We start from the raw sequence: 25,008 nt of genomic DNA, 5'->3' as shown, positions 1-25,008 counted from the left end.
AAATCCAAGAGAGGGGTGCAGTCGGCCAACCCGAGGTCGCCCGACTGTTTTCCATCTGTAAGGGAGACTGAGCATGAGAGTAAACAGTGTATCTGACATGTTCAGCTTATATAACGGGAGGAAGGCTCTGTTTCTCACCAAGACCCGCAAAGTGGAAAATTCCCCAAAGAGAAAGGAATTTCAGATCAGATGCTTGGAAAGTTAAAAACAACAACAACAAATGCAGATGTGGAATTAAAGACATGGAGTAATTAAGAACCTATATTTGGAGTGATTCAGACCTGAGTTCACATCTTGAGAAAGCTACTCAATCTTGCTGAGCTTCAATTTTCTCTAAAGGAAAAAACGTAGAAGATGATATCCACATGTAACTTGTGGTACAAATGAAGGAGGGCAGTACAGTATATGATGCCTGGCACATCCTATGCATTTTCTAAAACTACTACTAGTACTATTATTATTGTTACTTATTACACAATTTATTGTAAAAATTAACAGGGAGAGTATTAATAAATGTTAATACAGTGCTAAGTGTCACATTTATGATCTCAACTAATTATTTGTTGATTCAACAAACATTCCACATATCAGAAAATAACCTGTTAGTATATTTTTTTTTTTTTTACAGAAGAAAAGAAACCCTGAGGCTTAGAAAGTGTAAACAATGTACCAAAAGTCACTCATTTAAGAGGTAATGGAATATTATTCGGCCTTAAAAAAATGAAGGAGATCCTGTCATTTGTGACAATATAGATGAAACAGGAGTGCATTATGCTAATGAAATAAGCCAGACAAGATAAATACAAATGATATCATTTATATATGGAATCTAAAAAGAAAAAAAGCCACACTCATAGAACAGAGAGTAGAAAACTGGTTGCCAGGGGCTGGGGGGCAGGTGGGGAAAAGAGGGGGAGATTGGTAAAAGGGTACAAACTTTCAGCTGCAGGATGAATAAGGTCTGAGGATCTCCTGTATAACATAGTTACTATAGTCAATAATACTGTATTGTATAACTAAAACTGTCTGAGAGAATAGAACTTAACTGTTCTCACCAAAAAAAGAAAAAAAAGAAAAAGGTGTCATGAGCTGTTAGATGTATTAATTAACGTGATGGGAAGGATCCTTTTGCAACGTATATGTATATCAAATCATCATGATATAGTCTTTGACTACCTTACAATTTTGTCAATTATACCTCAATAAAACAGAAAAAAAAGAGGTAATAAAGATGAGATTCCAATCCAGGATTATCTAGCTCAAAAAACTACACTCTTAACCATTACAATATAGTATCCATCCATATGTTGTAGCTGTAAAATGCTTAACACAAAGGAAACGTTAAATAAATGGTATTTATTCTAACTCTAATGCTTACTAGGTATTAGTTATGTGGTATGCTTTACTTCTAACTACAAGGGTATAAGGTGCAAATTCTTGTTACAGAACATAAAAGCCCCTGTGGTACCCTGTAGGATAAACATAGTACCTGTGAATCTCTCATCTCTCAACCCAGAGTCTCCTCAAGTTTACCCCCTTTATAATGTGGGAATAATGCCTTTCCCACATTTGCACTGGGCATGAAAATCCATACTTCCAGGTGTGTACTGAGCCTCCACTTAGCTCCTTGTCACCTTGGAATCACCATACCAAAGATCATCTATTCCATTAATATAAATGATCTAGGGATAGAAGTACAGAATATACAGAGAGTATTGGAGGAATCCAAACAACAAGTCCTCCACTCTCAAAACAAATTTTAGAGTTCCAAAAGTAAAGAGAAGTGTTTGGAAATAAAACTAAAAATGAAACTAACAACATCTACAATTAGCCAAGTAGTTATTATGGGCCAGGCTACTTACTAGGCACTTGATAAACATTGCAGCTCATCTTCCTGCAGTCCTTCGACGCATATAATATTGTTTCTATTTCATACAGAAGAAAATTGTATCCAACCAGGTTAGTGATTAGCCCAAGACCACAGGGCTAGGCTGTAAGAAAATAAGGCCAAGTTTCAGTGGTCAAAATGGTGATGGGTGTTATAACTAGAAGATTATGGCTAATCAAATAAAAATATTCAAAACAGTCCTAATGTATTATTAGGACTTCTTTAGAATAACTTGGGTGCCTCAGTGAATACAGTAGTGGTAGGCACTATAGTCTCTTTAATTTGCTAGTCATACAAATCTACTTTAATATTCTTGGTGAGAAGGAGCTAACTACTGATAAGACAGCTTCTTCAGTTTTGGGGCTACTCCAGGGTGAAACATTGCGGCAACGTCTTACTGCCTGCAATGTTATCGAGTTCTACCAGGGGGAATAAAGCAGAACAAGTAGCCACTGTTCTTGACAAATGGATACAGTTTTGAGTTTTTCAAAATATGAGGGTCAGATTCATTCATTGTATCAGATAGATCTGTCAAATGGCTTTGCCCATTTACTAATGGATGGCACACTGCAGACACACGTTGGGTCAAAGGACTCAATGTCACCTCATTGATACTGTCATCAATATAATTTGTATTGGCATTTTGTCTCACCCTGACTTTAAGGACTATGCGGGGAGATCCAAGTCTCCAGACCATGGACTGATCACCTCTGCGTGACACAGTATTCTCTGCTCATTTCCAGAGGGGACCAAGGATGAGCTCTTGGACTTCTGAGTCTATTCACCCTACCTGGCAACACATACTAGCTGGGCTGATTGGATCAAGCAGGAGCCCCAGAGTTTACATTTCTAGCTGTTTTGGAGGAAACAGAGGCTATGCCCCACTTCCAAAACCCCTCACTTCTTACTGCTAGCCTATCCTAGGCTGTTCTTGCTGATAGTGGTATTTCATGCTAAAAATTAATTTTGCTTACCTGATGGCAGTCACACAACCTCAAATGCCATTTTTATAAATAAGGCAACCACCAATGGAGTGTGATTTAGGGTTTTTTCTTCTGTAGACCCTGCCTACCCTATAAAATCTCCCATTACTGCATCATGGAGACTATAATCCCTTTCCGAGGGAATAGATTCTTTCCAACCATAAGATGAAATAAGGATTTACATTTCCATACTGCCCAAAAGGAAATAAATTGATTACAAAATGCAGGAGAATGACTGATTTTCCACATTTGTTGTGTTCATTAAAGCGTTTTTGAATAGACTTGGCAATATTAAAGAAGTTCAACACACACAAAATAAAAATTAATAAATGAAGAGAAAAAAATTGCATTTATAACAAACAACAAAATAAACACATTGATATATAAAGGGTTGTTATAAATCAATGATGAAAAATGGATCTCATAAAGTCACAGACTAAAAACTATTAAAAGCCAATAAAGATATGAAAATATGCTCAACCTTGCTATTATTAATCAAAGAAATACAAATAAAATAATTCAGGTGTCATATTTTACTGACTAGAATGACAAAGTTTTAAAAAACTTGATAAGACTGGTATTGATATTGATAATACTGGTACCGATGAGTGTAAGAAACCACACTGGATGTTAAATTGTTGGTAGAAACAAAAAGCAGGGTAACCTTTCTGGAAGACAATATGTCAGTATGTACCAGAACTGACAAGCAGCCATTCAAGTTCTAGAAGTCCATTCTAAGGAAATAAACAATTGCTCAAAGACATATGAACAAGGATGCTTGTCTCATTGTTTGGCAAAGCAAAACAGGAATAATCTAAATATTGAACAGTAGGGACTGGTTAAATAAATAATAGAATGCTGTTCAACCATTAAAAATTATGATGCAGATTTTTATTAGGTGATAAGTAATCATGCTTATATTACTAAATAAAAATGTTATATAACTGTTTTGTAGTTTGATATAATTAAAGGTATTTTATACTTGCATTGTATTTATATGCACCCCTGTCACAAAAAAGTTTCAAAAGATACCCTCAAAAATGTTCCAGAGATGATTTATCAGAAATTGGATTTTGAGTTATTTTTCCTTTTTTCTTTAAATCCTTCCAATTTTGGAGTTTCTGCAATGAGTCTGTATTATTTTTACAATTAAAAATATTTAACTTTACAACAAAAGGATCTAAATTCCTCCAGTTTTCCATTTCATAAGTTAACTATTTTAGTCTGGCAAAAGTTTCACATAGGAAAATTGTTAGGGTTTGAGTATTCTATTACCTTTAAAAGCATTGGAAACTTTGAAATGATTTCTTTCAGAATTTTCATATAATACTGAAAGGCGGGGGTGAGGTAGCAAGATGAAGGGAAATAGATAGTAGTCATCTTCAATTAGGAAAGAGCAACAAGAGGCAATTGGTACTCTTTTTATAAGGCAGAAGCCCCATGAGTCAACTCATGCTAAAATATATATATATATATACACACACATATATATGTTTGTGTGTATTATATGTATATATAACACACACACATAATTAATCCATTGTCTTAGGCTAATCACTCCTTGTGGCAGAAACAACCAGCTGTTGACTGCCCTTTAATTAGCTGCTCCAGCCTGTAGAGGCATCACTAGGACCAAGATAGGAACAACATTCTCCATCTCCACTTGCATCTGGGTATGGTTCCATCCCAAAGAATGTGACCAGAGGTGACCTGAAGAGTCTATGTCTGAAGGATAACGAGTTGATAATTGTAGCTTGCAGCTTCCTCTCTCCTTTCCTTTTTAGGACAAACGTAGAGCCACTTGATGAAGGTGGTGGGTCCCTGAGTAACTGAGCACAAAACTGACCCTCAAACCACCAAAGTCCATACTGTACTCCTGAGTGAGTGAGAAATGAACTGTCCATGTGTTGCTCCACTGAGGTTTAAGGTTTATTATTTAGTGTTTAACTAATGTATTTTTTCTTTAAACCTCAGTTGCCTTCTCTGTAAAATAAAGTATTTGAAAAGGATCAACTGTAAGTTTCTTCCATTGCTTACATTTTTATCTTAGTTTTTAATTCTCAGAAACATTGCGCACATTTTACCTTTTAAGTTAGTAAGTTTACTTTTTTTCCCACAAAGATGGGTTCTTGAAGTTATGGAGAAGTCATAGCAGACTGTTGCTTCAGTTTAAGATACGCGTTCACATATGAGATGAGAAAGGTGAGGACCCAGAGAAACGCCTTTGACAGAGGGGAGTAGGAGCATACTGAAGAATGTTCAGTAATAAAGAATTCAGAGGGGAGAAACGGATGGGTTACATCTAACAGATTTGCTCAAAGGAATTTTGGAAAGGAAAATATGTGAAAATGTAGAGCAAAGACATGAAATGCCTTTTGGTCCCTAAATGGATTTCATTTCAAAGACGTGCATATCGCAAATACGTGTACCATAACACTTCTCTGTCCACTTCTAGAATTTTCTAAAGCCTGACAGAACATCTGCAGAGATAGGATGTCATTCCAAGATGATCGACTGCAAGTTACTAAATTAAGATAAAAAACGTCCTTAACCTTGAACAGTTTTAAAAGAGATTTTAGAAGAAAGGAGCTCTCCAGGGGGTTGTATAACTATATAATTTTACCCTTTCTAAAAGGCTATTTATAGATACATAATGTTTCCCCTCCATTCTTTAAAGTAAAATATAGGATAAAAAAAATAGTTTGGGGATAATATTTGTTTGGGACAGCAGGCACTGCTAATCAGTACCACTCTCTCCTTGTTCCTTACTATCAGAGCCCTGGTTTAGGAGACCCCATTATCCTTAAGGCTAAAGTGGCCAGTTTAAAATCCGAGCTGATGAGATCTAAGTGCAAGTCTGCTGACCATCTGTGGTAAAAAATTTGCTCCCTGATTTAGACACTGCCTTATTTTTCTTACTTAATTTCTTTTTTTTTTTTTTTTTCCTTTTCTTTCTTCCTGCCCAAATTGTTGGAACACTATTGGAGATCCTGGGGTCACTTTGAAGCTCTGTGGACCACAGGGACGTGCTAGAGATGTGGAAGCTGGAAGCGCTAAGCAACCCAGTCCCCTGGTGACGCCCTTCAGCAGCTGGACCAACGCTACAGGGACTATCTCCAAACTTCCTGCTACCCGTGGAAAGTAAGGTAAACCACTCATTCACTTTCTGTTACCTACTAACTGATATGGAACTCTAACCTCAGGGTTCTAGAACCCTTCTCAGTATCCCATAGTCATACTCGTGTTCCGGACTCCTGATCATCAGACTCGCTTATAGCAGATGTGTGGGGAGGGCGGGTTCTTCTGGAAGTCCTGATACTTCCTCCCCTACCCCCACCACACACAAATAATGATCTTTATGTCCACTCATCCTTCTATCTACACTCAGAGGCCAGGGCCCCCAGGAAGGCTTCACTGACAACCCTTTACTCCTCTCTACATGCAGAAGGGGTACAGGTGTGGGATCTGGAGTCAGACTTCCTAGACTTGAATTCTTAATCTGTTACTTACCAGTTTAGGACTTGGGCAAAGTAGTTACCTTCTCTGGACACCCCTGTAAAATAGGAACACTAAGCAGCACCTATGTACCTTACTGAAAGGATTAAATGAGAAAATGCAGGTAAAGTTCTTATAATTTTTTCTTGGGTCAATCAATTCTAGCTGCTATTGTTACCTTTGGCTAATTTAGGGCAGAGTCCCTTTGCCCTCCTTTGGTTCTCTGGGCCCATCTCATTCACAACACACACAATCGCATACTGCAGAGTTTTGAAAGGTGGTTCTCAAAATGTGGTCCCTGGGCCAGCAATATCAGCCACACCTGGGAACTGGTTAGAACTCTGGCACTGGAGCCCAGCAATCTGTGTTTTAACAATATTCTCAGGCAAGTCTGATGCATACTAAAGGTTGACGACAACTGAGAACATCTGTCTCAGACTCTCCTGGAGGCATTCACCAAAAGTAGAGTTACAGGACCTTACACCTGACCAGCTGGAGAAGGGGCCTAGTAATTGCCCTGGTTATCATGCTTGTTAATAATGCTTGTCATGATTCTTCAGCACATAAATGTTTGAGAATCACTGCCATTTTGAATGTTTCACTCGTCTGTTTTTCCAGTGGACTTTACTTCCTTGCAAGGAAGGTTTGTGAAGATTTGTTGTTGTTGTTTGCATTATTAGTTTTATTATGCTAATTCTAGAATCTCCAGTGCATAGTGCAATCTCAGGCAGGAAGTAGTGGCTCATTAAAAGAGGTATCCCAAAAGTCTTAGTAGAACTTCAAGATTAATTCCTCCAGGAAGAGGTAAAATTGTCATTATATGCAGATGATATGACACTATATATAGAACACCCTAAAGACTCTACATGAAAACTACTACAACTGATAAATGAATTCAGCAAGGTAGCAGAATACAAGATTAACATACAGAAATTGGTTGCACTTCTTTATACCAACAATGAAATATCAGAAAGGGAATGTAAAAAAAAATGCCTTTTAAAATCACAATCCCAAAAATAAAATACTTAGGAATAAACCTCACCAAGAAGGCAAAAGACTTATACGCTGAGAACTGTAAAACATTAATAAAGGAAAGTGAAGATGCTTCAATGAAATGGAAAGACATCTCATGTTCTTGGGTTGGAGGAATTAATATTGTTAAAATGGTCATACTACCCAAAGCAATCTACAGATTTAATGCGATCCCTATCAAATTACCCATGACATTTTTCACACAATGAGAACAAATAATCCTAAAATTCATATGGAACCATAAAAGACCCAGAATTGCCAAAGCAATCCTGAAGAAAAAGAACAAAGTAGGAGGCATAGCCATCCCAGACTCAGACAGTACTCCAAAGTCACAGTAATCAAAACAGCGTGGTATTGGCACAAAAACAGACATATGGATCAATGGAATAGAATACAGAGCCCAGAAATAAATCCACACACCTCAGTTAATCTTTGACAATTAATCTTTGACAAAGGAGGCAAGAATATACAATGGGAAAAAGACAGTCTCTTCCGCAAGTGTTGTTGGTAAAGTTGGACAGCCTTATATAAATCAATGAAGTTAGAACACACCCTTTCACCATACACGAAAATACACTCAAAATGTCTTAAAGACTTAAACATAAGACATGACACCATAAAACTTATAGAAGAGAACACAGGCAAAATATTCTCTGACACAAATCATACCAATGTTTTCTTAGGTCAGTCTCCCAAGACAATAGAAATAAAAATGAAAATAAACAAAGAGGACCGAATCAAACTTACAAGCTTTTGCACAGCAAAGGAAACCATAAACAAAATGAAAAGACAACCTACAGAATGGGAGAAAATATTTGCAAATGATGCGACCAGCAAGGGCTTAATTTACAAAATATACAAACAGCTCATACAACTTGATGACAAAAAAAGCAAACAACCCAATCAAAAAAAAAAGGGCAGAAGACTTAAAGAGACATTTCTCCAAAGAAGAAATATAGATGGCCAATAGGCACATGAAAAGATGCTCAACACTGCCAATTATTAAAGAAATGCAAATCAAAACTACCATGAGGTACACACCGGTCAGAACGGCCATCATTAAAAAGTCAACAAATAACATATGCTGGAGAGGGTGTGGAGAAAAGGGAACCCTCTTACAACACAGTTGGTGGGAATGTAAGTTGGAGCAGCCAATGTGGAAAACAGTATGGAGGTTCCTCAGAAAACTAAAAATAGACCTACCATATGATCCAGCAATCCCACTCCTGGGCATATATCCAGACAAAACTATAATTCAAAAAGATACATTCACCCTGATATTCACAACAGCAATATTCACAATAGCCAAGACATGGAAACAACCTAAATGTCCATCAACAGATGAATGGATAAAGAAGATGTGGTACATATATACAATGAAATACTACTCAGCCATAAAAATAAAGAATGAAATAATGCCATTTGCAGCAGCAACATGGATGCAACTAGAGATTATCATACTAAGCAAAGTCAGAAAGAGAAAGACAAATACCATGATATCACTTATATGTGGAATCTAAAATATGACACAAATGAACCTATCTATGAAACAGAACAGAATCAGAGACATAGAGAATAGACTGGTGGTTGCCAAGGGGGAAGCAGGTGGGAGAGGGATGAACTGGGAGTTTGGGATTAGCAGATGCAAACTGGTATATATAGATTGGCTAAACAACAAGGTCCTACTATATAGCACAGGGAACTATATTCAATATCCTGTGATAAACCATAATGGAAAAGAATATGAAAAAGAATGTATATACATATGTATAACAGAGTCACTTTGCTGTACAGCAGTAATTAACACAACGCTGTAAACCAAGTATACTTCAATAAAAAATTAATTAATTAAATTAAAAAAAGATTAATTCCTTCAGAAGAACAAGTACTCACAAAAAAGCACCCTTTGAAAGTTTAAATTTTTGAATTTCTTTGCCACTTCCTTAGTTTTGATCATCTTGAACAATATATTTTTAATAATGCCTTTTTAAAAAAAATTGTGTTTCAGTGTTTGCTATCCTTAGAGAGATAGAAACAGGTAAGTACAACTAAATACTTATTTTTCAAAAGTCTCAGAAGTATAAGGGAAATGAAAGTAATTATATCTTCAAATGATTTTGGGGTATGTTTCTAATTTCATACTTCTGATGCTATCAAAGATTAAAACTGTATTAAGACATTTGAGACATGTCACATTGGTATTAAATGAATTTAATTTTGTGTAAAGTGGTAGAAATATTTTCTTCAGCAAACATACCTGCAGATATAAAATCACAACCATAAATCTATAAAAAAGCAAGCTATTGAATGAAATCTGATTGGTTATTTCCCTGCAGTATGGATCAGCTAATAATTTAATTCACTACTTGCTAACAGAAGCCAAAATTTAAATATACATATGTGTGTGTATATATATATATGTGTATATATATCTCTTCAATTTTAAATCATTCATATATATGAACAAGTATATATACACATATATAACAATTGTTCATATATATATATATATATAAACAATTTAAATTAAGGAAAGTACGTCTGGTGGCCTATTTTTTCCCCCCCATGATTTCTAAAGAACACCATATTCTACTTTAGGCAGTGGAATGTCAATCCACCTTAAGGGTTGTTCAATGAGCACATCTGAGAAACCACTGGTTTAGCCAATGATGTACTTATTGGGGGAGGCCCTAGTGCCACTGTCAAGAGCTTATCCACAGAAGAGATAAGAAGGTACTTGTTTGGTTTGTGAAAAGAAGGAGTAGTGAGGGATGGCAGGTAGCTGCAGGCTGATGACATGTGATGTCCATATATATGTAGAACCAACACGCCCATAATTGCACCCATTTTCCATACCCAAATCCAAAGCCTTTATATCATTAATCCCAGGCAAAAATGGTAAGATTCATGTGTGCTACTATCTCATGGCATCAAGATGCCTGTAAACTAATATGAGTATGTCTTAGTTTTATCAGTGGAGGACATACCATGCTTCTATCACCAAGCTCCATTCCATACCAGGCAAACCAGTCCAAGACTTCTCTGACTGCTGCAGGAGAGTCTATGGAAGGGGCGCTCACTCCACTGTGATGCCTAAAATGCCTTTGCACAGAGCAAACATTCAATACATGCTGAGTGAATGAATGAGTGAACTGGTGTCATAAAACAGGCTTATTTGAGGGAAATTCCATTCAACAGGCTGGCATTCCTTCCTACCCATCTTAACTGTTAAGCTTGCAATCAGACAGAAATTTAATTATAAAAAGTTAGACCTGAGGAAATTTTAGAAACTATCTACTCTCCAAAGGTATACAACTTTAATTCAGTGGTAAAAATCACTAGGAGTGATTTAGGAGTCAATCAGACCTAAGTCCAAATTCCACGTCTACCATATTTTAGTGAGCAAATAACTATTTCTGAGGCTCTGTTCCATGCATGCATTATGGGATATCATAATAATACATACATTAATTGTATGACTATCAGGGGATGAAATGACACAATCCATTTGCCATGGTCAGCTAAGTAATTTGCACCAAGTAAGCACTCAAGACATTAGCCAATATTAATAGCGGAGAGATGAAAACAAAACTCTGGGACTGCCGCCTACCCTAGTGGCCCCAGTGGTCATAATGACTTTCTTCCATTCAGCCTGCTCTCTTCTCACTAAGACTAAGGAAGAGAAGATGAACAAATTAGGAATAACAATTTGAAAATGGTTTTATACTCCCTGAATGAATGGAATTATAATGATTCATGAGTTCTGCAGAAATATGATGAGACTTTAGATCTTTATGTTAGTTCTCTACAAAACCAATTTATGGCCCTAAGATGTACCTTCCCACCCAGCCCCATCCCTACCAGGATCAAATATCATTGTAAATGGAAAAGTCAACAACACATCATCAACAAGCTAAGTTACAAGCCAGTGAAGTCTCGGAGGTTTGATAGAGAAAATTCAGATTTATCATTTTATGTAAAAATAAGATGATATGAAGAACTTAATCTAAAAAATATTACCTGGAGATCTATAATCTGTAATAGTGCTATAAAAAGTAAACAGCTAGAAATCTATTTAGATGGTTTTCCTTATAAGAAAGCATTTTCTGTATAACTTTTAATGTACTATTGATGAGAACAATTCAACAAAATTCAAATAAATATCTGCAGATGTCCTACAAGAAGAAAAGCACAGAGTTAGATGCGACATAACTGGACTTCAGGATGAGTAAGACCCTATACTTGACCTCAATAAATTAACATTAAATACAGTGGATGAGTCATGTACAGAATGTCAGAATTCTAAAAGGCCAAGCTAAGTACCAAAAGGAACATGTGGGGATTCTTAAGAAGGAAATAAAATATTGGTTAGTTGATTACGAAAAGGCAGAAGGGAGTAGGTTCCCTCTGGCTAGTCTTTGAAGAGATCACTTCCTTTCCCTCCTAGTCCTGAGGCTAGGGTGGCATGGGCAATAGAGGAATATGGGGATTGAGAATCATTTCTACTCTCACCAGAGTGGCTGGAAGCAGATTTTCTTACCAGGATGTAGCAGTATGCTAATATTTAAGGGTTTTTGAGGTCAGACAGAAAGGGGTTTTAATACTCCGGCTCCATCTCTTGCTGTGGGTCAAGTTTCTTACCTTTCCAACACCTCAGCGTCTTTATCTGAAAATTGGGGATGATGATAATGTCTCCTACCTGAGTGTGAGAACTACATGATATAGTGCGTACGCAGGGCTAAATGTGGTGCCTGGCACACAGAAAGTGCTCAGTACGGCTAGTGTAGTGACAATAAAGGCAAAGATGACGGAGGTAGTGCTGGTGCTGATTCTGCCCCCAGAACAGGCTCTGACTGGGAGAGAGTTAAAGCACCTTTGGGTTCATGAGGGTTTATATATAAGCAACGGTTGATCAATGTGAGCTGGTAGTCCAAATGATTATGTGCAATCTAAGAAAAAAATGGGCCTCAGATTTGATCAGCTACTTAATAATATTAGCAGTGGTAGTAGTCAAAGAAGCTAAATTTTATTAAGTGTTTACTATATGCCAAACAATGTGCTGAAAGTTTTAAAAGGATTTACTCACTTATTACAACGAGGCTATACCTAGGTCCTGATAATGTTATTCGTCTCTTGCAGATGTTGACTGAGCCTCAGAGGGGTTATAAAAGCACCTAAGATCCCATTGTCAGTACATGACAGAAGTGAGTTCAAATCCAGCCTGTCTGACTTGTTCTTAATCATTAAGCTATGAAATTAAGCATGTTGCCCTTTGCCTGATTCTCCTTCTGAGGCCTGAATATTTCACTTAGCCCCCTGAGTGCAGAAGAGAGAAAATTCTCTCTCCTTGACCCCACTTGGCATCAATATCCAACTCCCCTTCTCAAAACGGGTTGCTTCAACGAGCAGCAATGAATGCCGGGTTGTGGACCAGTCACCTTGATGACTAAGAGTCAGACACTAGGGAAAGAAAATGCTCTGTGACAATCCTACCCTTGTACAGAAACAAGACAGAAATGGGGGGATGGGGCAGAAGATAATGGAATAAGGCATAGGAAAAATAGCACCTGGCATTGTGATAATAATAATAATAATAGTAGTAGTAGTAGTAGTAGTAATAATAATAGACTTTACTATGCTCTAGGCATTGTATTAAGTGCTTGGTATAAGTGACTTCATTTTAACATTGAAAACAAGTCTATGAGGATGAAATATTATTATCATCATTTTATAGACAGGAGTATTGAGGTTCAGGTAATCAGGTAAATTGCCCAAGCTCATATGGTTAGCAAGTGGAAAGCAGGGATTTGAACCAGCACCTACACTCCTAACCACTATGCTATAACCATTATGCTGAAGACATAAGAATTCCAATGATCTTTCCCCATAACCCACTCCTGCACTCCAGACTTAAATAGTCCAAGATCAAGAGAGAGCAAGCTTGGAGTTGCCACCCTTCAGTGAGTTTCAATCATTTCAAAACAGTGTGTTTGCTCACAAGATGCAGTTCCTGTGATAATCTTCTTAACCAGGTATCAAGAAACAGGAAGCAAAGATTCAAGTAACAGTATGTTCCTACTTATGAGGAAGGTGGGACAGCATAGTTGACATTGGGCTTAACTGTTCTGGAAAACGTGGTCCCAGCAGGCATACATGCTGGTACATTTTCTCCACCTACCAAACACAAAAGCAATATTTCATTTCCATGTTGCTCTTCATAGTTCCGCCTTATTCGTGCCTGTCATTCATCCTCTGGCCTCTTCCTGTCTCCATTTCTGTACAGAAAGGTGCTAAGTCTCTGCTCTCGGATATGAAAAGGGTGTGTCAGGAGAGGGAGGCATGGTTCCTCAATGTCTTTTTTTTTTTTTCATCTTAATTCTATTATGCCAACTCCACTGAACTTAATTAGAGTGAATACAGAATTACACAATTACCCTCTGTTCTATTCTTTAGATGTTATATTTTGATAAAATTTACTACATGCTGCTCTCCCCTTGAACACCAGATGAACACTAGAAATGGATGTGTGTTGATATAAAATCTGTTATAATTACAATTAAAGTATAGCTTACATAATGATAGTGTTAACATAAAATTATAGATGTGTAGAGACAACGTGGTCATGCATTTTTTAGTATAAGTACATGCTTAGACCAATATCTGTTAGCGGAATGAATATGGAAGAGAATTTTGGTTAAGCCACAAAGGCTGTTTAAGGACTTGCAGATAGCTCAGGGGAACTCAAAGACCAGTAAGATAATATTTCCCCTGCCATGTTTTCAATTGCAAAGTGAAGGGAAGATGTGAAAGTAAGTACCCTTATGGAAATTACAAGACAAGTACATTTTTTTCCTTGAATACCTGGGTAACTGTTTAAATTCTGATGTATATCAGTGATGCAAATTTTCAACTGAGTTTGATAAATCATAAAATAATAATTATACATATATGTATATAAAACTGCATGGAACTAGACAGTTCAGAATTACTTCTAATTAAAGAGGTACCCTATGACAACTAACTTAAACCTTACAAAATATGGTTCCAAGTATCCTACCGAGTGAAAAGTAGGAGACTGAAAGCTTTATTCTAAATGTTTGTAGTCATGGTGTCTTAACTAAAACTACTGTGTCACAATACTATTAAAATAATCGTGACATTTTATTCACTTTTGCTGCAAACAACAAAACAAACTATAGGTATTTTTTCATTTCAGGTAATTATTTTAGCTAATAGTTATTAAATGTTTTGAGAAGACAGAGTGCTAATTGCATTACTTCATTTTATCTTTAAAATAGCGCTTCCATTAATTATTCTTAATATCTCCATTTTATTAAAATGTATCTCTAGTTTAGACCTTTCTTCAGAACTGCAGACTGTGTATCCAGCTGTGTACTCAGCATCTCTACTTGGATGTCAAGAAAGCATCTCAAATCTTATACCTCCGAAACTGGTCTTTAATCCCCCAAACATGCTCTACCCCAAACTTTTTCCATCTTAGGTGACAGTAACCACACCTTTCCAGTTCCCCAGGCCCTAAATCTCGAATGCACCCTTGATCCCCTCTTCCTTTCCATTCTCGCACTCAATCTACCACGAAATGCTGTCACAACCTTCCCAATGTGCCACTTCTGAGAATTACCAGCCACTAACAGCGTGGCGCAGGCCACCAACATAGACCTCGAGGATCCTGTAGTCGCCTCCCGAGATTCTCCTTGACTCCACTCTCTCCACACATCCTCAAGACCACAGATAGAGTTATGCTTTTCAAACAAGAGACAGTTCATGCCACACCTCGGCTAAAATCCTGTCCTTGGCTGCCTACATTTAGAGTAAAAGACACAATGCATGGTATGGCCTCCCAGAACTTACCCAATCCATCCCATCACATATCTGACCTCAAGCCCTCCTGCTGCCTCTTCCTCCCCACTGACTAAGTCAGCCAGGGTGGCCTCCTTGATATTCCTCCAACCTGCCCAGCATATTTTTGCCTTAGAGTTTTGGCGCTGGTTGTTCTTGCTCCCAGGGAGTGGTCTCGCCCTCATACATTCTGACAACTCCCTCACTTCAAGTCTCTGCTCAAATGTCAACTTATAAAATCCACCCTGACTACCCTATGTAAAAACAGAACCTTCCTGTACACTCCTCCAGCACTCCCAACCCAAGCCTCTTCAGTGAGCTTCACATCCTTTCCCTTATCCCACAGCGCCCATCAACTTGTGACAAAGCACAGAATTTATTTATAACATTCGTTTCCACACGAGAGTGTAAGGAGAGAGAGCATGCAAGAAGGAACACGCAAGCAAAGGCTCTTGTCTAATTTATCCATTGATACGTCCAAGCATAGAGAACAGGAAGATGCTTGATAAATATTCCTGGAAAAGATATAGATGAGGAAACTAGTAGTAAAGCTCAGAAAGTTTAAGTAACTTCCTCAAGGTTCTAGAGCTAGAAGAGGGTCACAGTAGAATTCACACTTGGGGATGTCTAACTTCAAATCTCTTAGCCTCTCTGCTATCTTAAGTCCATGCAATTCAGGATTTGTTTTAATCAGTGCCATGGAAATTCTCACTCCACTGAATACTATCACTAAAGTGTTCTCTGTCTAGATTTATATATATATTTTCCATTTAAACAAAGGAAACAGAAGAGGGGAATTCATCATGGGTTATTGTGGTACTTTTACAGCAATTTTAGCAATCATGACATTAAAGTAATAGTGATATTTAATGATAGCATAATAATAATAAAATAATAGCCCTTAAATGTATTGAACACGAATTGCATGCTAAACTCAGTGCTAAAATATTTCCATGTATATTTTGTGCAAAATTCTTATGAATATTCTATCAGATGAGCTTATGTGTAACTCCACCAGGCATACTTCTCTTATTCTGCTTTCAAAGACAAGGAAATTGATGAGAAGTGTGGTAACTGTTTGATCAAGATGAGACTGGTAGTAAGTTGTGAGTATGAATTTAAATTCAGGTCTGACTCCAGAATTTGATTCTTAATCCCTACATGAAAATTCTGATAATTCCTTTGGTAAGAGTATGTTTTCTCCTGGAAAACATCCCCCATTATGTCTGCCTGTGCTCATACCTTCAGAACACAGTCAAGTTTAAAACATGATAAAAATGTTTAAATAGTGTGCTTTAATAAACGGAAATATCTTCATCTAAACAATAACACAAAAAGGCAGGCTGAGCCCTTTGAAGTGGCTTCATTGCTATCTTCCATCCAGAACAAGAGAAGGAATCAACAGCTGCAGAGTAAAGAAAGCACAAAACCCAGAGATGGAGGATTCTGTAAATGACCAATTACAAGACTATTAAGCTGCACTTTCATAGCAAGAGGCAAAATATTCCATTAAACTGAAAATTCTTCTACCCTTCACTCCAAGGCCCACACAAACATTAATGTTGCATTTATTAGGATGTATTTCCTGTGCTCTATCAACTTGACTTTCAGCAACTGTATTAATACAGTCCTTTCGCTTTGCACATATATCTGAATGATGGATTCCATCACTGGAGTTTTGTAGAAAGAGTGGAGTGAATGAAATAAAGTTTGGGAAGAGCCATCATAACCCATAATGATGGGCACTGAATCAGGACAAGAAGAAACCTCTCTTCTCATTTATTTGAATGAAAATTCTACTATATATTTATTGCCTCTGTACAGGGCCATCTGTTGAATAATGGAAAACAAGCATCTTTCATTTGGAGGTAGGATTTGTGTGCTCAAGTTTCTATGGGCCTGCAGAATTTATCTTGTTTTAGAAATGAAATAAAATGTAATTTCTTACTGTAAGTAGATGTGGTTAAGCAACTGGCAACTTTGATGTCTTTAAATCTCTGCAGTTTCGGGGTAGGCAAATCTATAATTATTTCAAGCACTTCTTTATTGGTGCAACAATTGAGCAGTGTACATAGTGGTCAACAACCTGGGCATTGTCAGACGACTCTAAGTTTGAATCTAGACTTTGCCACTCACCAGCTGTGTGACTTTCAGCTATGAGAATCACTTTCTTCAGCTTTACAGTGTGGAATATTATATGTCCTTTGCAGAACTACTGTAAGAACTAAATGTATATGGGCACAGTGCCTCATAGCAAGGGCTCAAATTAGTACTGTGGTCACTACTAGTAGTATTGAAAAGAAATTAGAACTTCTATTCTCATAAAGTGAGATATGTGTCCCTTTATCATTGTAATTTCATATCATTTTACTTTTGACCTTATAATTTAATAACTTGATCCAAGAAACATCTAGTAGTAAATATAATTGAAAGAAGATTACTTGTCAAACATGAAATACTGTAGTATTAAGTGTGCTGGCACAATACTCTTCTCAGATAATTAACCTGTAAAAATATGTTATTGTCTTCTTTTTAATTAAGCACATTGAACATATATATTTACTGTGCCAATTGGCAAAAGGTCCATTAATTAATCAGTCTAACTATACGTTGCATAAATGTCTTCTAAACAGAATCGCCTATGTATTGTATTTGTTGGGAAAATGTGTTTGAGATTGTTCTTTTCTGCCTATTTAAAGTAAAAGAGGGTGAGAAGTAGAGTTAGGCTTAATGTACTTTGTACTCCATTATGTCATGAAAATGTTTCTGTGCCCTGGAGACAACAACAAAAGATTTGCTTTAATGACAAGAATCAAGTATCGTTCTAAAGCTTCCAGGTAGCAGGCCTATAGGTTGCAGTTTATATCAGAAGTATTTGCTCTCTCTCTCAACTGCATCTAGGTGGGAAAGATGTGGTCACAAATGCTTCAAGGTGATATAGTAAATGTTGGAAAGAGTGGGGGAGGAGGCAGAGTTTTGAATATCTCAAACCTGAGCTAGAAGGATTTTATTTAAAGAAAACAGCAGATATTATTTTTCACTCAAGGAATGCCAGTCAGCAAACCTGACATTAATGTAGGAAATTAGCTCTTTTAGCTACGGTGCTTTCAAATGCACATGGCTGAAAACAAATTCAAAATAGTCAAAGGAAATTTAAAAACAAAAACCAAACAACAACAACAACCTCAACAAACAAGTACTGGAAATTCAGGGACGCAGCCATATTCAGATACAGATGGATCTGGAAGTTTCAGAGTATCAGCAGGGTTGCAGCTCTCTCTCCATCGCTCAGCCCTGCTTACCTCTGCAAGGCATTATTTTACAGAAAGTCTCTTCTTGTGCTGGATGGTCACTGGGAGTCCCAGAGTCATATCTCCCCAGCTTAGAAATTCCAGAGAGAAAAGACAATTTTCCCATTTTTCTCTGAGAGAAAAGTCTTGGGGAGGAGTCTGGTAGACTTATCCGAGGTCAGATGCCTACCCATGAACCAATCACCTGCTTTACTGGAGTTCAGTCCCTGGGCGACTCATCCCCGGGGCCTGTGAGGAGGCAGGATGTCATTACCTGGCAGTTCTCCAAGGAAAGCCTGCTGTTTTTGTAAGATGAAAGGGGAGAGGACATGGGTAATGAAACCTGTATCTGCTTCTGTAAAATCCACAGTTCTTACTCCCTGCCCCATGTCGATGACCATGCAGTAAGCTGACCCAGGAGGTCATTTTTCCCACAACAGTCTTTATATATATGACTAAGGAACACACTGGTAAAAGAATACGGGAGAAAGTCTGAGAAGTCTGAGAAGTCAGCTAGACTGATATTAACTAAAAAAGCTGTGTGAAAATATCCTTAAAAAGTTGCCCCCAACTCACTCAAAGTCCAAAGTTGGAGCTGGAAATACAATGTCATGGAGTTTGGATAAGAACAGGTTTTCTCCAAGCTGAACTATGACACAGAGATTAGAGACTTCTAGAAACTATACTTTTTCAAAGAAAAAACGTCACATGAGAAAAATGAGGCCTAGAAAAATTAAATGACTTAAGGTAACATAGCTAATTAATGGCAAGACTGAGACTATACTCTGTGTAACTGGCTATGGTCTTTTAAATCCATGATACAACTTCTATATGTAACAAATTTGTTAAACCCTAAATGTTTATGAAATTCAAGTAATCCATTATCTTAATTATTCTTGAAGAGAAAACATCCAAAGACTTCTTAATTGTATGGGTATACATACATAAAATACACGTGGAGGTATCTTCAAATATAGTATGCGCCTGTCTCTATTCCTTCCCTCTCCGCTCTTGTAAAAAATGCCCCTTTAAAAATTGCCCACTCACCATCTGTTAGGTAAATTTGCTGAAACACAGTAAATGTGGAGACAGAAATTGTTATAGAGACTATTCCAAATGGCACTGACACCTGTATTTATGAAATTTTTAAAAGGGTAAGTTAGAGTTGTTCTTTTAAAAAAAATCCCACTATAGTAACACCACATCATCCTAGGTGCCCAGTTCTATCCAATTACATAAGATGGAGAAAGAGAGAGAGAGAGATAGAAACAGAGAGAGAGAGAGAGAGAGAAGAGAAAGAGAAGAAGAAAGGAAGAAAACCAAGTAGTTATGTATAAAATGTTGCTCCCAAAGTTTGAGATTATACTCAAGCATCAATGAACAGAAGGAAAACACTTACAAATTTACAAATGTATTTCATTTATGGTACGAGGGACACAGGTTTAGATTTGCAACACGCTCCCACAAGGGTCAAATTGACCACTTTTTTCTATCTAGTTGCTCTTGAGAGAACAAAACAATTGAAACAGATGCCATTCAATTCCAAGTCTATAGCTTAGACCATGTCACTGCACATGAAATATTGTTCATTCAGAGTCAGCACATAGCAAGAGTAATTTATACTCTCAGAGTGTTTGCTCTCAAGTCAGTAGCAGAGCAGCCTTGAATAAAAACGTTCCCATTACTTTCCATTGTAATATATCTTACTTATAGCCCATGAAACAGTGGTGAGGGGAGATTTATTCTTTGGACACCATATTATATAATCTCTCCGCTTTCAGCCATCCCCCACTCTGATTATTTTTTAAATATGTTACTCGTAGTCAATATTAATTTACATTTAATCTTTCTTAGCATTAGGAGAGTATTATTTTGTACAGGCTCAGAAACAAATCTCCCGAAATTCCTCCCTGATGCTCCCTTCAGGCTGAAAATGCATTGCAGGGCGGCTGCAGTGACTTAATTCTAGTTGGCAGAGCCCTGGCCACGCACTAATTTCATTAGCCTCAAATTCCTGGATTTGAAAGATCCACTGAATATGATTCCTGTCCTGTGACATGTCACTTACTAACCAATTCAGTGTGCATACAGAGGAGAGAAAGGACTTGCTCAGCTCTGGCCCACCGGCAGGCAGATGAGAATTCCGAGTCAGAGACACTGTTTACATCTGAGTGGTCATTCTTGCCCGGGTCCTCATTTTCAGGAAAGAGCTTCATTCCAGGCTTTGCTGGCAGCTGCAGCATTTGTTACATCCATTACTATCTCCTTATTCCTTCCTGCCCCCCAGTGCTTAGCACCCCCCATGTAAGTCACTAAGTCTTCCTTCCCCCAGCCTAGAAGCTTACCTCACCATAAATTTTTATCTCAAATGATAGGTTTGGCACATTCCCCACAGCAACCCACAGGGACTGGGGAAAAGAAAACTCAAATCTCTGGAGAGCTAAGAATTCAACCATTTAGACGAGTTTCTTTTATACAGGACAGTCTTCATTGAGCTGAACCCTGCAATCCCAGAAAAGATTCACCTACCCGTTCTTTTCCTCTTTCCCTAAAGTGACAGTGACTGTGCCTTTGAACAATGGGTCTCTGTTCCACTCTTCTCTCTATTCATTTTGCAGGTTTACAGAGGCTGGGAAACTGGGGACTGGACTTACATGCCAGGAGCTTCTAAGATCACATGCAAAAATGAGGTTACTGGAAGAGATTGTTGGAATCTATCTCTGTAAATTTGAACATGGGCAGTGGTTAACCAGGACGCTCACACCAAGCTTATATACAGCTTGCAGCACAGCTACAAGTTGGTGCATCCCTCCTACCACCAGCCTCTTCTCAATAAATGCAGGTGAAAACTGGGGGCTCTTTCCCCTCAGCTGTTCAATCCAACATGAATAGCTGCAATTTGCAAATTAGAGGAAAATGACAGTGTTTTCTCTGAATGGTTTTGGTTTCAACCCACACTGCTAATGCTGGCATTCAGTTCCTTTCCTTCCCAGCCCAGGGAACGGGGGAACTAAGCATAAGGCAAGCGTTTTCTTTTCTTGCAAGTGCCTCAGATCCACACACCAGAGAAGGAATCAGCTCGCCCTGGAATCTTTTTCAGCAAGCACAATCCTTCAGCCTAGTCTGCAAGCTCTATCTTGACTTTAAGATTTCACTGTTTTTTCGACAGGCAGGCCCATCTGCAGTACTGCCCAAGCTCCAAGTGAAGAGAGAAATAGGCACCAAAATAATTTAAAAAATGTCAAACAGCAAATGTGCCTTCAACCCCTGGAGCTCCAGTGAAAATACCGTGAGTTGCCCCTGTGGTTCTCAGGTGACCTCTGGCCTCATCCTCCCTGCAGCGCTGCCTCCTCAGGTTCTCTAGCTTAAGCTCAGAGGTAAAGGAAGTGCTTCTGGGTTTTGCTTACAAGAACCCAGGCTCTTCCTGAAAGCACTACCTCAAAGTGAAGGCTGCCCGGAAGCACTTTTGGCTTTACAAACATCTAGAGATCTCCACGGTGGCATACTCAAGAGGTGCTCGGGATGCTCAGAGGCTCAGAGGGGCCATAGCAGGCTGCAGTCCTAGACAGGCACCGCTCCTTCTGGCACAGACACAAACTTCACACTCCTGGGCGCTGATGTAGTGACAGCTTGAACCTCACAAGGAGCCCCTTCCAGAAACCCAACATGCTTCAGGAAAGGCACTTGAGAGGGAGCCAACTCTTTAGATACGGGGAGAATAAGGGTCAGCCGGAACATCTGGAGAAGGGATTAACTGAGTTTGGGTACTACCAGGCAGGGAGGGAGCTGTGCATTAGGAAAGGATCACTTCAAGATCGAGATGAACAAAAAACTTGGAGGTAGGAGCAGAGAAGGAGAAGAGAGGCAGAAATTGAAAGGGAGAAAATAAAAAGAGAGAGAGAAAAAAAAAAACAGCAGGGAGAAAGGGACACAAGGAGAGAGACACACAGGAAGAAAGACAGAGAAACAAGAAGAGAACCCATAGCCACGCAGACCCTGAAACTCAATTTCTTCATCCAAAAGCCATCCATTTATACCCAGGGCGGCACAGGAGCCGTGGGGCTGAGGCTGCGGGAGCAGGCGGCGAGAGAGCACTACGGTACAACCCGCCGCTCAGCTGGCCCGATCCGCCGTCCTCGCATCTTCCGCCGTCGCCCGCCTGCACCCGGAGCAGGAGGACCGCCCGGCCTTGCTCAGCGCACCCTGCGGCCTCCCTCCAGGCGCCTTCTTGCCTGGCTCTGAGAAGCGTCCTCAAAGCCCAGGATTGGGGTTGGGGGGCTGCGTTCGGGAGGTCGTGGGAAAGGATGGGCAGGGTGGGTGCAGAGGAAGCGATTTTGTTCCGCAGTTAGCATGAGCTCATCTCTGGGCTCTCAACTGGCAGGAGTAGAAAGCTGATCGCCCGGCTCCTGCCAGTGGCCGGATCGCAAATGCAGTTTAGACGGTGCAAACAACTGCCCAGAGCAAATCACCTGGGGGTCACGTCTGCGGGTGGCATCTCCCCACCTGAGGACCGTCCCCACGCCTCTGCCCCATGCCCTCGCAGAGACAGGTTACAGCTCGGGAAATCCAACCCGAGCGAAATGGGCAATTAACATCCAAATGTAGGTGAAGACCTAGCCTTCAGTTTAAGAACTGCCTCCCTAAGCTCTTCTCGAAATTTTCCAAGGGAGCTGCAGCTTGCCGGGCGGCTTGGGGCAGGGAAGCTGGGGAGTTGAGAAATGCCTAGTTTCTAGGCGTCTTCTCATCTTTCATATTCCTTGCGCCTAACTGGCTCTCACAGGAGCCCGGCACTTTTACAAGCCTGTTTTTGAACCATATTTCACTCTAATGCAAACCCATTTAAATCATCGCCTTGTTCTTCGGAGATTGTTTCTTGTAAATGGGGCCATAAATCCAGAATGTCAAGCCGGATGGAGGGGAGCGCGGACAGGCGAGAGATGGAAGGGAAATGAATCAAGCAGGGAAAGTACCTCCTCGGGTGAGATAGGAGGGATTCGGCAGGATCTCCAGGGTGGAAATGAGCGAAGGCTGACCAGACCCCGCACCCCCGGAGTCCAAGCCAGCCTTCAGGATAAAGAGCGCGGGGAGCCACGGCGCGCTCTGCCCCGGAGGGAGCGCCCCCCTACCTGGAAAAGCCTCAGGATGTTGGCTACCATGATGGAGACCGAACTCCCCGAAGCCCCAATCACTCCAACTACTTTCTCCGGCTTGACGAAAACGGGAGGCTCGCCGTTGGTGCAGCGCACTTCGGAGGTGTCCTTCTGGATGAGCGCCTGGACGAAAGTGAGCGACTGTTCGAGCGCATAAGTGTCCCTGGAACAAGTGTCCAGGATCCGCGCTCCCAGCGTCACGTTGGGCAGCAGGTTGGGATCGCTGTTGATCTGGTCCAGGGCGTAGAGCATCGCTTCCAGCCTGTGGATCCCGTTCTCCCTCTTGATGTCGCCGCAGGGCACTCCGCTGGGACCCTTCGCGTGCACCGGGAACAGCCCCCCGAGGGTGACGTCCCCCTCGATCCGAATGGAGTGCGGGGCGTACATCTCCTGGCCGCGCGCCGCCGCCGCCAGCGCGCACAGGAGCACCTCCAGCACGCAGCAGGGGAACTTCATCAAAGTCAGGGCGCGGAGCAGCTTCCCCAGCTGGACCATGCTGCTCCCGCGGCTGCGGTGGTGGCGGCGGCACTGGAGGGGACGGTGGCGGGCTCGCCGGAGTCCTGGCCCCTTGGGGTGAGCTCCTCCGGGGAAGCCCAGGGTCTCCTGCGGGCGAGGAGGGTGGGGGCGCCCGGGGAAGGGCAGCCGGCGAGGGTGCGGGGTCCCGCGGCGCCTGCCAGCTTGGGGCGCCGTGCGCTCTCGGGTTCCCCGGCCGGCGCGCCGCGCTCGCGCTCGGTGGCTTGCAGCTCGAGCTCTCCAACAGCCCAGCACTGGGGAGAGAGCGCGGATTGCTATCGCTTTAAATGGTCGTTCGGCTCCCTCTCCTCCTCCTCCCACTCCCTCCCACCCTCGCTCGCTCTCAGGCTCTCCCCGCCCTTCCCAGCGCCCGCCCTCCCCACTGTTTTGCATCATCACGCAGGGAGGGGCTGCGTGCTGAGGTAAGGGGGGGGAAATGGGTGGGCGCTGTGGGGGGGGGGGAGTGCCTCCGATTGGGAGTTTCGAGGTCCCCAGGGAATCTGGGGATTGCAGGTCGCAGGCGAAGGCTGAGCTCCTGCTCCGGTCTCAGCGTAGAAGCCGCTCGCTCGCCGGCCTGCACCCACACGCACATTCTAGGCACAGGGTGGCATCAGCCCCGGACAGGGCGGTTCTATCTGGGGCTGACTGCTTCCAACCCTGAGGTCCGGAGCCGGGGCTGTCAGCTCCGGGAGAATGCGAGGTAGTCGGAAGGTGATGCCGCCAAGGATGAAGGGTAGTAGGGAGACCCCAGTCTCTACTGCTAATTCGTCTGTGCCAGTTTTTCCTAAGAAAAACAC

General features: G+C 40.5%; 1 protein-coding gene across 5 annotated transcripts in view; it reads right to left on the bottom strand.

The window, feature by feature from the left end:
* GRM7 (glutamate metabotropic receptor 7) overlaps positions 1-24,419 on the bottom strand; it is an 818,647-nt gene extending 794,228 nt beyond the window's left edge. For all 5 annotated transcript variants that reach the window (XM_036869668.1, XM_036869667.1, XM_036869664.1 and 2 more), the window contains exon 1: positions 23,675-24,419. In XM_036869668.1, the coding sequence (XP_036725563.1) occupies positions 23,675-24,193 (519 nt within the window). In that variant the 5' untranslated portion in view covers positions 24,194-24,419. The remainder of the gene's footprint in view (positions 1-23,674) is intronic.
* Positions 24,420-25,008: the final 589 nt, after the last annotated feature.

Source organism: Balaenoptera musculus, chromosome 11, assembly GCF_009873245.2.
Source record: "Balaenoptera musculus isolate JJ_BM4_2016_0621 chromosome 11, mBalMus1.pri.v3, whole genome shotgun sequence".
NCBI classification, from domain to species: domain Eukaryota; kingdom Metazoa; phylum Chordata; class Mammalia; order Artiodactyla; family Balaenopteridae; genus Balaenoptera; species Balaenoptera musculus.
Note: the sequence above shows the minus strand (reverse complement) of the source record. Positions and strands in the feature narration are given on the sequence as shown.